Genomic DNA, 15,443 nt, shown 5'->3' with positions numbered 1-15,443 from the left:
CCTGTACTAGAGGAAGAGTGGGATGCAATAATTAGACTAAATCACATGAATCTAGGAATAAATTGCACGACATGACCTAGTTCATAAAAGTAGTCATATTTGTTTGCTATAAACTCTAAAGTATAGATCAACAAAAAAATTATATTAAAATTATCCATTTCAATATTCAAATCAAATAATTTACCAAAAAACTAAATCACATAAACATATATATATATATATATATATATATATATATATATATATATATATATATATATATATACTATTACTAATCTTATATCGACATTTAATTTATTATTGATTTGAATGATTAAACATACCTATATTGATAAAGGAGAGTAAAGTGATTAAAATATTATTTCATAGTTGATTTGTCAGTAAAAATATCAAAATATTAAACTAAAACATGAAGACCTTATTAAGTAGCATTTACACTAAAGAGTCATTAAAAAAATATCTTATATAAAAGAAAAAATCGTATTCGCAATAAATATTTTATTTCATAAAAAACAAGTATATAAAAATATGAGTTCTATTTTATATTATATTGTACATTTATACAAAATATTACTTCAATAAATAAATTATACAATAAAAATTAAATAATTTTTTTAATGCAAATAATCAAAAGAATATATTTCTTAAAATATAAGAGAAAAATTATTTTGATACTATTGAAAATTCTTGTTGAATGAGTGCTTCTAATATATTTGTTTGTAACACTTCAACTCTTTGAATGTCATCTTGATTCCTCACCTGCATGAGTTTCACAAATTATTTACAATAAAATTATGATAAATACAATCCAATAAAAATATAATATAAAAAATATAAACTATTGTATAAGACATTCAACATATATTTTTCTAACTTCATGCACTTAACAATGTTTTAGCTAAAATTTAAAATTAAATATTGTTAAAAAAAATAGTAAATTAAAATGATAATCAAATATTATTATAATTTGTATTCAAATTGGGTGAGTTCAAGACTATAATGGGATAAATAATAAAATTATTTTTGAACAAAAACTAAAAAAATAATCTATAGATAGAAAAAGCGTTAATATTTATGTCTCAAATTTGGAATCCCTTAAAAAATTGTTAGTCTAGGCTTTTATTTCCTAGTTGGCTATTTATTTTTCCTATTTCTAGGTTTTTTCCTACACTTTTAATAAAGGTTTGTTAGGAATAATAGAGTATTAGTGTGAGTGGGTGCAAGGTGTTAGCATCTTTCATGGGAGTTACATTTGTCTTTTTTAGGCTATTGTGGTGGTCTCTTCTCATTGGTCGTAATTACCACATTTTTCATCTCTCATTTCCTATATATACTCACTCCTAGGTAGTCTTTGTATTTCGTTCTATTGCATTATAATTTCATTCTATAGTATTATGCTCTTGTATTCTTCTAATGCTATTTTTCTTTTGTAGCATTTGTATTTCTCTCTTGGAGACTAACTCTGTGTTGTTATTTTGATCTTGTATCATTTATGTTCATAATTTTATTTCTATTCGTTTGCACTAGTTGCTCTAGGTTATTCATCAAATTCTAACATGGTATCAAAGCCATTCTAGTGCAAGCATAGATTTTGGTATCAAAGCCATTCTAATGCTATTTTTCTTTTGTAGCATTTGCATTTCTCTCTTGGAGACTAACTCTGTGTTGTTATTTTGATCTCGTATCATTTATGTTCATAATTTTATTTCTATTCGTTTGCACTAGTTGCTCTAGGTTATTCATCAAATTCTAACATGGTATCAAAGCCATTCTAGTGCAAGCATAGATTTTGGTATCAAAGCCATTCTAATGCTATTTTTCTTTTGTAGCATTTGCATTTCTCTCTTGGAGACTAACTCTGTGTTGTTATTTTGATCTTGTATCATTTATGTTCATAATTTTATTTCTATTCGTTTGCACTAGTTGCTCTAGGTTATTCATCAAATTCTAACATGGTATCAAAGCCATTCTAGTGCAAGCATAGATTTTGGTATCAAAGCCATTCTAATGCTATTTTTCTTTTGTAGCATTTGCATTTCTCTCTTGGAGACTAACTCTATGTTGTTATTTTGATCTTGTATCATTTATGTTCATAATTTTATTTCTATTCGTTTGCACTAGTTGCTCTAGGTTATTCATCAAATTCTAACATGGTATCAAAGCCATTCTAGTGCAAGCATAGATTTAAGTTTCTTTATTTAAGAGATTCAAAGGAGGCTAATAAAGTTTTCTATAGGTTTCCTAAAAATAGAGTATGCTCTTCTCTTGCATTTCAATAACAGCTTGAGAATCAAAAAAGTTTGAGGAAAAATTTTAATCTTAGGGGTTTTCTTGTACAAATATTTTGCAAAATATGGGTGTTTACACTAATCTAGTAATCTTGATGGATTTTTCAACTATTTCATAACATCCAAAAGGCACAAGAAAGTCATATTTGGCATTCATTTCACCGAAATTAGAGCACAAAAATTTACAAAAAAATTGGAGGTGCCTTCTTGTTTGCATCAGATTTCTCTTTTGAAAGTCAAATTAAAAAAATGATTTTTAGGTTATCTTCTCAACTCCCAAAAACCATTTGGGTATCTTTTAGATTTTACAAATATTGATTAGCTATGGCAAAAATCGATGTCCAAAAAGTGTTGTGCGACCATTTTTACGACTACCAAAGGTTGACTTTAATTTTTTTTCCTCTTCTGCTTAATGGATTAAAAGATGCTTTCTGGATTTTGTTGTAACTAAAAAATATTTATGGGTTTTTGATATTATTTGTATAGGGTGAATAGTGTTTTTAGAAAAAATAGAAACAAACTTTTTATTGCTAGAAAAAAATTGATCCTGGAAGACCAAAAAAGTTTTTCAAAAATTCATATCTTTTGCCTCGAGTGTCAAATTTCAACAAACAATATATTATTGTAAAGATAAAGATAAGAAATTTCCATCCATATTGTTCTTGATCTAATTTGTTATTTCATTTTTTAAATATTTCATGTTGAAGTTGGTCCTGAACAAATCTACATAGCTAATTTTTTTAGATTCTATGATTGTACTTTTTGTTAGGGTTTAGGCAAATCCAAAGCAAATACAAATTAACAATTATATGCAGATACAAACACAAAAGACGAAGAAAAATATATAACATTGAGATTTAACATGGTTCACCCAAGATGGGCTACATCCATAGAACACAGTCATCCAATTTTTTATTTTTATCCAGTAAACCAATACAACACCATTACAATGCCTTTTTACAATTTCAGTTGCTTATAACATGCATTTTTTAGGGCAACATACAAAGTCAACTATTTTTAGGGTTTTTTCAATGTCATTTTTTTTCACAAAAATAATAAAAATAATGCATACAGTATTTGCATGATCAGTTGCCACATATCAACACTTTTTGCCATTTTGGGCTTTACCAATATTGTAATTTGGGAAAAGCTTTGTAATCACACTATACTATAAAGTTCCAGCATTGTAATATTTTGGGGGATTGATTTATGAAACTAGTGAAAAGGGTGGGGGTGCACTAGTGTTGTTGTATTCTTTTTCTTTCAGCACTAATTTCAACATTTTTGCATCATGAATCAAACAACGGTTCCCATTTTAACTCACAATTATTTTGAGTGAAAATTGTTGGCAACTGACACTCAATTGGTTGGTTTTAATATGTTGTCATTGATGGAAACACGACAACATGTTCCAACTTCATATTTTGGTTTAGTAGTGTGCCAACAGACACCGGCACCGGCACCGCCAGATTGGAAGGAATTATCAGGTTACCAACATTGCAGGCCGACATGATTTATATTCAGGTTATCAGTATTGGAGGCCGACATCATTTGGGAGACCTGCAACATCAACAATTTTGTTAGAGGGAGAAGTGGGAATCTGTGTTGTAGCAAGTGGACCAACTGTTAATTCATTAGGAGTGATAATCAACTCCTTTCTAAATTTTTGGTCTCTTAACCACTTCTTTATACTTCTTATGACATTGAAGGACTTGGCTTGAATATTTTCCTCTTCTCTTTTATCCCAGTCAATTTCAGGAATAGGTTGCCCTTGAACCTTTTCATTGAATTGGGGATCCAATACATCTTCCCCTTCCTCTTCTTGTACTCCAGACATGTTAATGGACAACCTCATCGTAACAACCTGCTGCAGAGTAAATCTTGACCACAATCTCCTCCTCACTTCAAATTCATCATAGCAATTTTCCCAATAATCTTCTAATTGAGGTTCATGGAAGAAATGGTCATCAACATTTAGATGTTCTACAACATATCCCCTGCTATCAAACTTACGTCTAGCAATGTAGAGCTGCAAATTCATTTTATTGAACTCTAATTCTAGGTTCAAGGCATCAGATATAGCTTTACAACTATAGTATCCAAGTTCAATCGGGAAAGCAACCCCAAATTTACTCTTTATCCCTAACCTTTTGTCAATGTGGGCTAACTGTTTGCAAACTTCAATAAGCACATAACTGTCAAAGGCATACCTGGGCAATTTGAATGGTTCGCCTTCAAAGCCCCCCACTCTAATGTAAGTAAACCTGGGAAATTGGATAAAGTAGCTTCCATATAAACTGACCAACTCCATGGCCTCGGTTGACATTCTTTTATTTATGTCTCCCTACAATTCAAAGACATCATTCCATCTTGTGAAATTTTCTGCATGTTTTTGTTGTTGCAGGTAAGGGTAATAATCATAAACCTTCATGTCATCCACCCAAGGCTCATTATGCAACCCTTTCCATTCTCTAGTACAAGCCAATATATAAAATAAATTTGAGGACATGTAAAAACTGGACATTCCAACAAAGTTACTCAAACCCTCATGGAGTCTTTCAGCAATAACTTGCGCCCAGTCAAGATATTTCTCACCAGCTAACAACATCTGAATATAAAAGTACATCCAATTCTCCCAATAGAAAGAGTGTGAGTTCCCTTTGAGTCCGTTTAACAATATTATAATATCCTGCACCTTCATGATGAAATTCTCTTTGGTTAGAGGCTTGGGTAACCGGGACCCCCCTTTTTGAACCTTTAGAAGCCAATTCCTTGCGATGACTCTTTTATATGTACTTTTATTCTCAGAGAAAATTGCATATGAGGTTCCAATTGAACAGTCTTCATATGGCTCTTTATGAGGGATTCCCATTACAGCCATCACTATTTCTCTGTTAATTTCTATTAACAATTCACCACTGTTGGTTCTAATGCTCCTTCTTTCAGCATCATATCTATTCATACATGCTATCACTAGTTTTGGACAAGGAACGACAGTTGGGAAAGCAATAGCTTCAATCAAGCCACTTCTAACTATTATTTCCATCATCGAGTCAGCCCCAAGGTTTCTAGCTCTTTCTAAAAAATCTCTCAAGTCAACTTGGGCCAAAGAAGTATCACCCAGTTCTAGAAGTATACTAACTAGGCATGATGTGCAAACAAGCTTTGGAAGAGTCAGCCTCATAATGGCCTCTTTTACATTTATCAAACAGTTCCTAGACAAGACACAATTCTATTCCAAAACAAAGAATTTTCCTACATTGACTTTCTAAGCTAGTAACACAGCGGAGGGAAATTATCAAAACTCACCTATTACTACCATGAAATCTGCGAAACCCTCAGAAGTATGGAGTTGAAATTACCTTTGACGTCTTTCGCTCCTTTAATAACAACACCTACTACTTTCACAATTTGAGAATTCACATGTTAAGAAGCAAAAAAAATAAGTAACATCTACACACGCCTCATAATGATTCATTTGGACATGTGAGATAACCAATGATTTGATGGGAACCTGACAACTTTCTTAATTACACATCAACTCCGCACAAACGGCTTGAGTTTTCATGATTTCTTTCCAAATTTTAAATTTTAAATTATAAGATGCCCAAAATATTCCTTTTGTTGCGCCACCTTTTGCGTTATTAATGTCCTTAGGGCCAATCTTGGAATGAACCTTTGAACTTTGAACCATTTCGCAAGAAGTTCAATGGTTCATGTTCAATCCTAAGAAAACAAAAGAACTTCCAACTTGAGGCTCAACACAACACCGGGAACGAGCGAAGACTTTGAACCTTGAACCTTGAACCGATTTAGAAATGGTTCAAATTTTAAGTTCAAGACCGACTTAACACATTCACGCTCACTTGCTTAACAACATAACAAAGTCACAACCCACACAAAGGAACCGATTGAACTTTGAACCTTGAACCAATACAAAGGTTTAACCGACGGGTTCATTGGGGCAGAAAAGGTGAAACATAAAGAAACAAAAGGTGCATGGCTAAAGACGGATCAAACCGAATGAGGGAAACAAAATTAAATACACATTATTTTGTTCAAAATAAATAATGGGATAACAATTAGTACTATCACTGACACAGATATCAGATTCGAAAGCATGGTTATTGGTTACAAGGTAACTCAATCAAACTGACTGAATTTTGTTTCTAGCTCCTGTATTTATGCAACTCATAAAATGATGAGGGAGAATGAGAAGTTAGATCTATGTGGTTGGATGTTGGATGAATTGTTGATTAACCTAGGAAAGATCAAAGGAGAGAAGAAATGAACATTCTGGTATGGAAACCTAATTGTCTGTTTAATGTTATTTTTCATCAATGAGACTCCTAATTTTGGGAAGAGACAATGGGCATTCAATATCCCGGTAGGGAGGCAACTTAAACAATCAATTGCTACATTGGGTAGCCAGAGAGATGACAAAGTGTGGGGTTACTTTAAAGAATTTCAAAAGGCTTTGAATTCTAGGGAGAGGGTTCCAAAGCACATTGTTGAGAAGTACTCAACTGAGATATGCTTCATGGTCAAGAAAGATGAAACTTTGATGGAAGTTGTAAGGCCCCGAAAGATTTGGATTGAGGAAATGGGTTATGAAATTAATGCACATGTTGATGAAACTATAAAAACCTTTGGTACTGCTAAGCAAAAGAAGCAAGAGGTTGAAACTGAGTTCAACTGGAAGAAGAGGGAGAAGCAGGAAGGCAAGGCAAGTAAATTTGTTGAAAATATTTCATAGGACATTAAGGCATTGATTGATGTTGTTCCGGAGAAAGGGAGAAAAAAGAAGGAACCATAAATATTCATTGAGCCATTCACAATAGACTCTGGATCTAATGATGACACACCCTTAGCATTCAAAAGGGTATTGAGGAAGAAAATAGAAGAGACTAAGATAGAAGCAAAGAAGCAACCGGTTAGGAAAGTTACTATTAGTGTATTGGCACAGAAAAGAGAACCTAAAGAAACACCTTTAGCCCCATCCGTTACTAGAAGGAGAAAGAAGAAGGATGACATTTATCTTGCACTTGAATCTGGTAATGTAACTATTATTCCACCCAAGACTTGTGCAGAATTAGTTGATAAAATCACTAAAGATGGTATGTTAAAGAATGTACAATTTTATTATGAGCATTTGGATAATAATGAACAGAGAGAAAAAGAGGAATCAGTTTTGTTGTATTTGGATATTTATAAGAAAGCCTTGTTAGAAATTCAAGACCAAATATCGGCACAGTTATATGACATATTAGATGCTAGAAGACTATCAGCAATGGAAGAGGACATGCATATAAAGATTCAGGAATTGTTATATGTTTGTGTTTGATGGACAAGACACTTGAGGTTGCAGATAGAATGATTTTTCACAGCAAGCATAGAATAATCAGTCTTATGTTAGGTAGGGTCAATGAGATAATCAAGGAGACCCACAAGGCATGGGTTAAGTTCTTTGAAGAAAACCGTGGTTTGTATACTTCATCGGAACCTAAGATAGATACTACAAACATCCCAATTCAAGGGAAAGGTAAAGGTATTGTGGGTACTTCACCCTCAATTTTGAAAAACATTAAGATAGTGGATATTGAGCCCCCAATAGATACTAATGTACAGGCAAATGTTGAGATACCGACATAATCAAAGAGTGTAAAAGTTGCAAATGTACAGGTTACTAATGTTGAGAACAACAGTCCTCTGGATCAGAATGTACAGGATGAGGACACAGTTCCTAGGGAGGGACCAACAGTTATTGCAACTGCACCAAGAGGCGAAGCCACCGATACAAGTGAGGAAGCTATAAAAGTTAAACCATCAGAGGAGAAGAAAGGGGAATCCGGTAGGGAACTCGTAGTGAGTCCATTATTGTTGTCAATTGACACCTCGCAGGTTGAAAAGAAAAGCATTACTGAGATGAGTTCTACTGAACTCATGATGATGGTTGCACAGAAAATGATGAAAGAAGGATCTATGGATAAAGGGGTTATTGATTAGTCTATCACTATTTTGCATAGACTTGTCCCGAAGTGCAAATTTGACAAAGAAGCAAGCCCATCCAAAAAGCTTAAGATAATCACAGAACACATTTCAAAGGATTTCCAGTATTTGCAGCAGATATCAAACCGATAGGCCCTGGAAAGGTTTACATGGGAAAAGAGAGCTACATTTTGATCAGATGATTGAGTTGGAGAGGAAGCATATTAATGATAAGTTGAAGTTGATAGATAATTCTTTAAGGAAGTGTACTAATATTTATAGAGCATGTTGTAATACAAGTTTACTTACAGCTGAGACAGATAAAAGGATTAAAGATATTCAGGAGGAGATTGTAGGTATAGTTAATGCTTTTGATGGATCAAACTCTTTAACTACATCTATAGATGGTCAAATTTTGGTTTTGGAAGCCCAAGTTTTAGCTCTTGAGAGGGAAAAAAATAAAATCATAAGGAGAGCTCGAGGGCTTAGAGGATTGGTGAGTCCTCGGTTGGATTCATTAAGTGTACATAGGGAGTGTATAGATATGGCTGGTAAGCCCACACCGACAGAGCTAAATAATAAAGTGTCATTTGCCCATATGCTAAATTTACTTGTATCTATTCCCAACACTTTCAAATCAGGTTGGGATACCTATCTAGAGCTTTTGGAGAAGGCCTATTCGAAAATGTTCAAATATATTCAGCTCCGGTAAGGTATTTTGGGACATTCATTGTATAGTCTTTCGTTAATCGTCCCGTTATTTGGTATTTTTTGGAGTTTTTGATGGCATTGATGTCAAAGGGGGAGTATAGGTGAAAAATATTCAGGAGATATGGAGTATTTTGTTCAAATGGATATTCAACTCAGGGGCAACAGGCTCAGGATGAAACCGACAGATGGAAACCATGATCATTTTTCACATGAGTGTTGCCATCAATGCCAAAGGGGGAGATTGTTGGCAATTGACACTCAATTGGTTGGTTTCAATATGTTGTCATTGATGGCAACATCAAAACATGTTCTGGCTTCAAATTTTGGTTTAGTAGTGTACCGACAGACACCTCACCATCACCGGTAGATTGAAAGGAATTCTCATATTAGCGGCAATGTAGGACGACATGATTTATATTCAGGTTATCGTTATTGGAGGCGGACATCATTTGGGAGATCCGACATCAACAACTGTTTTTGATATTCATGTATTTATGTTATTGAGCCAACATGTATATTCATATTGTAATTATCTTTGTAAGCCAACATAAGGCATGATGAATTGTAAAGGGGTATATATATTGATTAAACCATTTTGTAATATGTAGGATGTAAGGTTATGGAATGTAGTGGAGATGCGAAACATATGACAGAGATAATGTATATGAGGATATTTATGTACGAGGGTATTCCGGTAAGGGTTTTAGGGTTTCTAGCTGGAACATACAGAGCTTAACTGAAACTGTATTCAGGCATAGAAGATGTTATATTTGTAGTTCAATCATTTCTCTGGATTGTAGTGTATATTTGTATGTAGTTACTAAGGCTCCTTTTGTGATTGAGTAGTGTGCTCTAGGCTGTAAGCCTTCCTGTAAGTGCAGGCCCCTATATTTTGTAATATCTCTTCATATGGCCAGTGGATTGATATTGTGGGTCACAAATCCCACCGTGGTTTTTCCTCTTTGAGGTTTTCCATGTATAATTTTGTGTGTTATGGTATTCATTTGTGTGATTGGCTTAATGGTTGCTTTACTTTTTTCAATTCTATATGTACTGGTATACCAGTTGGTGAATGCATGTTTTAATAAGGTTAAAATTGATCATGCTGGTAGAACATTGATTCACCCTCCCCACCTCTCAATGTTCCTAGATTCCAACAAAAATCATGCATGACAATCTACTTAAGAAATTTTGGTGTAGAGGAGGGGATTTACTACCCTCGAAATGATGAACCTCAAGAAGCAAAACTTCCTTCGCTACCTCACTAAATTGGCACTTTAGTGAGCTAGGAAGATACAATAATGAAATAAAACAAAATAAACTAGACTATTAAATATAAATAATAGCCACCAAACAAGGTTTTCTAATTATTAAGAACAAAAATTATTAGACTAAAACTTTACCACAAATCTGATATATTATCGGTTTAGGACACCAGTGCACCACGAGGATGTTTGAGCGTTGTGTTATAGTCTATATGGCCAAAGGACTGAGAACCACCAAAATATGCACCAAACTTGGCTTTATGCTTCGACTTTGTTCGCCACCTACACTCTCTTAATTTAGAACACAATTCACACTATGATTTCTAGTCTAAACATGGATGGTACATCATCCTATTCTCTCATTAGAATACATGTTATCCTCTCCTCTTTTTAGGAAATAATTTACAATGTGGAGGAGTAATATGATTTCTTTACAATTTCAAAGTTACAAATAAACAACTTAGAGCATGTGAATGAATAATACAAAATAAAGAAGCAAAGTTTCCATAAAGGTTCAAAGTCCTCTGTTGATTCTCTAGGATGAGAGAACAATGTTTGAGCTTAAAGTCTCAAAAATCACTATTATCCTAACAACCTTTCTTCAAATAACTTCTTCTGTAACCCATGGTATTAACTAAGAAAATCAAAGCAAAGTGCAAAGTCTTTATCTTGATTCCTTATTACAACTTTGATAATATTTTCTCGGAATAACAATATGAAGCTCAAAGTATTCAAGTTCTTATCTCCTTCTACCAAGATGACAAAATGAAGCACAAAGTCTTTGAAATGCTATCTTAGTATTCAACTAATTTTTTTTTTCAAAATAACAAGATGAAGCTCAAAGTCTTCAAAATGTTATCTCTTTGCTAATCACAAACAAGAGCTGAAATATGACACAAAGTTCAGAAACCAACATTTATTCTACTCTTTAACATTATCTTCCCACAACACCTTTACTTAATCAAAACCATATTTTAGTAAGAATTCTCTCACCATAAACACGATGAATCCAACATAAAGTTTGAATTCCAAATATTTCTTCTTATTTGATCAAGTTTGCAAAATAACAATAGGAACACAAAGTTTCACTTTTGCTCTTCACTTCGGCAAAGCTTTGTTGCATATAAATTAAAGATAAAAATTACAATAAGCAACCTCATATATATAGGTGAGGTGCAATGAGATAATCTAGGAAAAACTATGACTAAATCAAAGACAACTCATATTTGACTTAGAACTTGTGCATATTCTAGATGTAAAAACTTAGATACAAAATGACACTTGAGGTGTCAAAGTCTTATTACAAAAATGCACCTACAACTTCTAAAAATATTAAAAATACTAAGTGTCACCAAACATTGAATTTTGGTTTTGCTTCATGAAATCCTCAAATTTCTATAGAACTGCCTTCATTTTTTCTCCATTAGGTACCTTGGTATGGCTTGTGATGACTTTGACCCAAGTGATGGAATCTTCGAGGCTCATGTAAAATTTCTTTTACTTTTTCAAAAGAGAGGCTAAATCATCCAGATTAACTTGGATATCTATTAACTTATGAGATGAAGATAATGAGAACACTTGTTTATCAACTTCTTGACAAACAAGCAAACTGAATTCTTTGATGATGACATCTTTGTGAAGAGGCTTTTGATTCTCAATGAGGAAGGTGCAAGGAAGTGATGATATCTTCTCAATGATTTTCTTTCTCATGTCATTACATTCCTTTTGAGATTTTCTTATATCTTTGATAAGTGCCTCCAAGACGTTCATTTGATGTTCTAGTACCTCCCTTTGTTCAATACACATATCTCTTGAAGGAAGCACTCCATTATCAACTAGAACATCTAATTGGAAATCTTCTAACTTCAACCAAATGTCGAAGTCCCTCTCATGTGTCTCTGATTCATTTGAGAATAGATCTAAAGTTTTATATATCTCAGTCTTTACCTCCTCAATATTGTTTGTTAGGGTAACTGCTGAAAATAAGAGATGAGTCCCTTGACTCAATAATCTATCCATCCACCCACTAACCCTTCTCCCATGAGAATTTACCTATTTAGCTTTCTTAATGATCTATTCATCCATTGATGAGGTGATTTTCTCAACTACCTCTAATGATTTTGTTATCTTGATCAAGACATCAATAGGTTGATCCACTTGTTTCTTTAGTTTGTCCTTCTTGACCTTTTCTTCATTGAACATTGTCACAAGATATGCAAAATATGCTTGAGCATCTTCCACCACTCCTTCATGTGTCTTCTTGCCTAAGTCAGTTCTATTGATGACATAATCTCTGGGCTACAATTTATCCAAATCTGTGTCTAGAGGAGAAATTGACATTTCTACATATTTGTTCTTTGACTTATCCACTATCACCCTAGATAAAGTCTTGGCCTTTTTTGTACCATTAGGCTTAACGGGAACTAATTTACTAAAGTCGAGATCACCTAGAGAGATGACTTGTTTCTTTCTCTTGGGAGTGTTGGACACTAGCCAAGGTGACAAAGGTATATCATCATCCACTCCAGTAGTTAACACTTGTGATGCCAATTCTTGAGACTGAATTCTTGTGGTAACTATGGGTGGAGTAGAGGTAACAATGGTAGGTGGATTTTGAGCAACAAAAACTTTAGGAGGAAGCTAAGTTTCTGATATAAACTTCTCAAAATATTCCAACATGGAAGAAGTTAACTCAGATAGATTAGGAAGAAAAACACTTTCAATATTATCATGGGGTGTGTCAAGGGTAGACTCAATGGTAGTCATAGAAGGAATGACATGGATGACAGGAGCTTGAGATGAATATGAAATAGTGGAACCAAAAGGAACATCGTTAGAAATTGAAACTAAAGTTGTACATGTTGCATCATATTTCATAGGAGGAACACCTGTGTCTCTTGAGACTGGGAAGTACTTGAGATTTCTTGTAATCCCTCCTCGTCAAAATATTCTTCTTGTTGTTCATTTTTTGTCTCTTCTTCATCTTCTTGTTCACACTCATCTTTTGTCTCTTCTTCATCTTCTTGCTCACACTCATCATCTTCTTCATCAGCTCCATTATCAACTTGAGTCTCTTGGGTAGATGATTCCCCTTGACTCATACCTTTCCCTATTGTTTGATTCCTTTGTAGCTACCATGTCCTATCTATTCTTCGTTCTTGATTCTGAAGTCTTTCCCACAAGTCCTACAATGTCATCTTCAAATCCAATCTAGAAAGGTTTCAACTGAATACCTTGTTGGGTCAACCAAATATTGATATTAGCAAGGATGTTTTGGAACCTGGCCCTTATTGAAGTATTTTCCTTCTAAGACCATTAAATTAAGGGCAAAGGAGAATCAACAACTTTGTTCTTCTCATACATAGGATCTAGGATGTCTCCATCATCCTCAAGATCCTTAGTGTTAGGGTTTAGGCAGATTTGGAGAAAATATAAATTAACAATTATATTCAGATTTGAATACACAAAGATGAAGAAAAAAACACAACACAAAATAACATAGATTTAACATTGTTCACCCAAGATGAGCTACATCCACATAATGCAGTGGTCCAATTTTTTCTTATTATCCAATAAATCAGTACAACACCATTACAATGCCTTATACATTCCAGCTGCTTATAACATGTAATTTTAGGGAAACATACAAAGTTGACGGACAATGAATAACCTTAACCCTAAAGGAATATTCTCATAATCTTTTCCTCATACTCACATTCTTGTACTCATATTTGTACTTGTATTCTTGTATTTTCATATTCTCTTACATGTACGAGAATTTTACTTTTGGTCTTTGCAAAGTTTACTTAGGTTCTAATTTAGTTAGCTTAGGTGGCATTCTAGAAGTTCTTTGTAATGGGACTGATAGTCCTGAAAATGACTATGCAAAAAATCTTCATGCCTTAGTCAAAATATTGGTCATTTTAAATTTATTTGGCTCTTTGTCTTGTGTTTCAAGCTTACGGTTTAGGGTTTATGCTTATTTAATTAAGTCCTATGTTAAAAAAACATAAACATGTTTTAATTTCGAGTTAATTTTTTCACTTAAGTCTGAGGGTCTTATATCGTTGGAGGGGGCCAAAGTCTTTTCCTAGGCATTAAATTATTTGTTTGGTGGTTCCTTGATAAATTTTTCCTAAGTCTTGAGCTCTTTATTTTATTCGCCCCACGGGTGGGTCCCTTTTAATTTTTTAGCCAGCGCCTTATTATTTTCCAGAGTCTAATCCTTAATATTTCGCCCGGTGACATGATAAAAATCAAGTTACTAAAGGTTCATCTATCTACACGTGCAATTAATGGATGGCGATGTTATAATCTCAATCAAAAAGGTGCTCAGTCGTTAGGCGGCTAAGACTAGCAGTCACCATGGTAAAGATCGAGCAGATCTAACAGCTCTCGCAACCCCGCAGTTGAAGATGCACGAAGAATAGGGACTGCGGAAACATGAGATGATTCCACGTGTCCAAGACAGGCCAAGGTAAGCCGAATAGTGGGGCCTCTAACCGAGATGAAGTGGATGTTGAGTTGGAGATGTTGCGTCATGCCTTTGATGGGTCCACTTGCCACATGGGATGGTCAATGTCAAATTGACTATTGTAGATTGTGTGATTTGCCAACGTGGAGAAGAACAATGGTCTAGTTTTAAACTAAATTCAAATAGGAATTTGAGTCGTTTCTTCACTTGCGTGAGTATTAATGGCAGATGAGACGGTGACGCTTCATTCCATAACAATAATAACAACATTTTCGACTCACAAAGCGATTCAAAAGTGATTGGAAGGTGATTCTTGAGCTAGAGAAGATTGGAACAAGTTCTTGCAGTGCAAAATTGAGTTTCGTCTAGTGCAAACAAAGTCATAAGTTGCTCAATCTTTCTTTTGTGTTTTCAGAGCAGTTGAAAGTGCAAATTGTGTGAAAATTGTAGGGAAAAGATTGTGAATTGCTCTAGGTTTTAGAATTTGGCATAAAGGAGTGAGAATTCGTACTTTTCTGTGTTGAAATTAATATTCTCATGTTAAGCCCTAGTTTTCTTCTTCCCAATTATAAGAAACCCTAGTCTAGTAAGATGGCTCTCATACGAAATCACTCTAGACAAATAGAATATTTGAAGAGAAACCTTTTTGATGATTTTCTCAATCAATTAAAGCCCTCAAACAATCATACATATCAAGGGTAGAGACTTGTTCAGGGC

At 33.9% G+C, this 15,443-nt stretch overlaps 1 protein-coding gene across 1 annotated transcript in view; it reads right to left on the bottom strand.

Annotated features, from left to right (window-relative positions):
* Positions 1-612: 612 nt before the first annotated feature.
* LOC131064908 (transcription factor FER-LIKE IRON DEFICIENCY-INDUCED TRANSCRIPTION FACTOR) overlaps positions 613-15,443 on the bottom strand; it is a 79,430-nt gene continuing 64,599 nt past the window's right edge. The window contains exon 4 of the mRNA XM_057999234.2: positions 613-759. Coding sequence (XP_057855217.2) covers positions 664-759 — 96 coding nt within the window. The 3' untranslated portion in view covers positions 613-663. The remainder of the gene's footprint in view (positions 760-15,443) is intronic.

This window comes from Cryptomeria japonica, chromosome 3 (assembly GCF_030272615.1).
Source record: "Cryptomeria japonica chromosome 3, Sugi_1.0, whole genome shotgun sequence".
In the NCBI taxonomy this organism is placed as follows: Eukaryota; Viridiplantae; Streptophyta; class Pinopsida; order Cupressales; family Cupressaceae; genus Cryptomeria; species Cryptomeria japonica.
The sequence above is the reverse complement of the archived record's forward strand: the minus strand, read 5'-3'. Positions and strand labels throughout refer to the sequence as shown.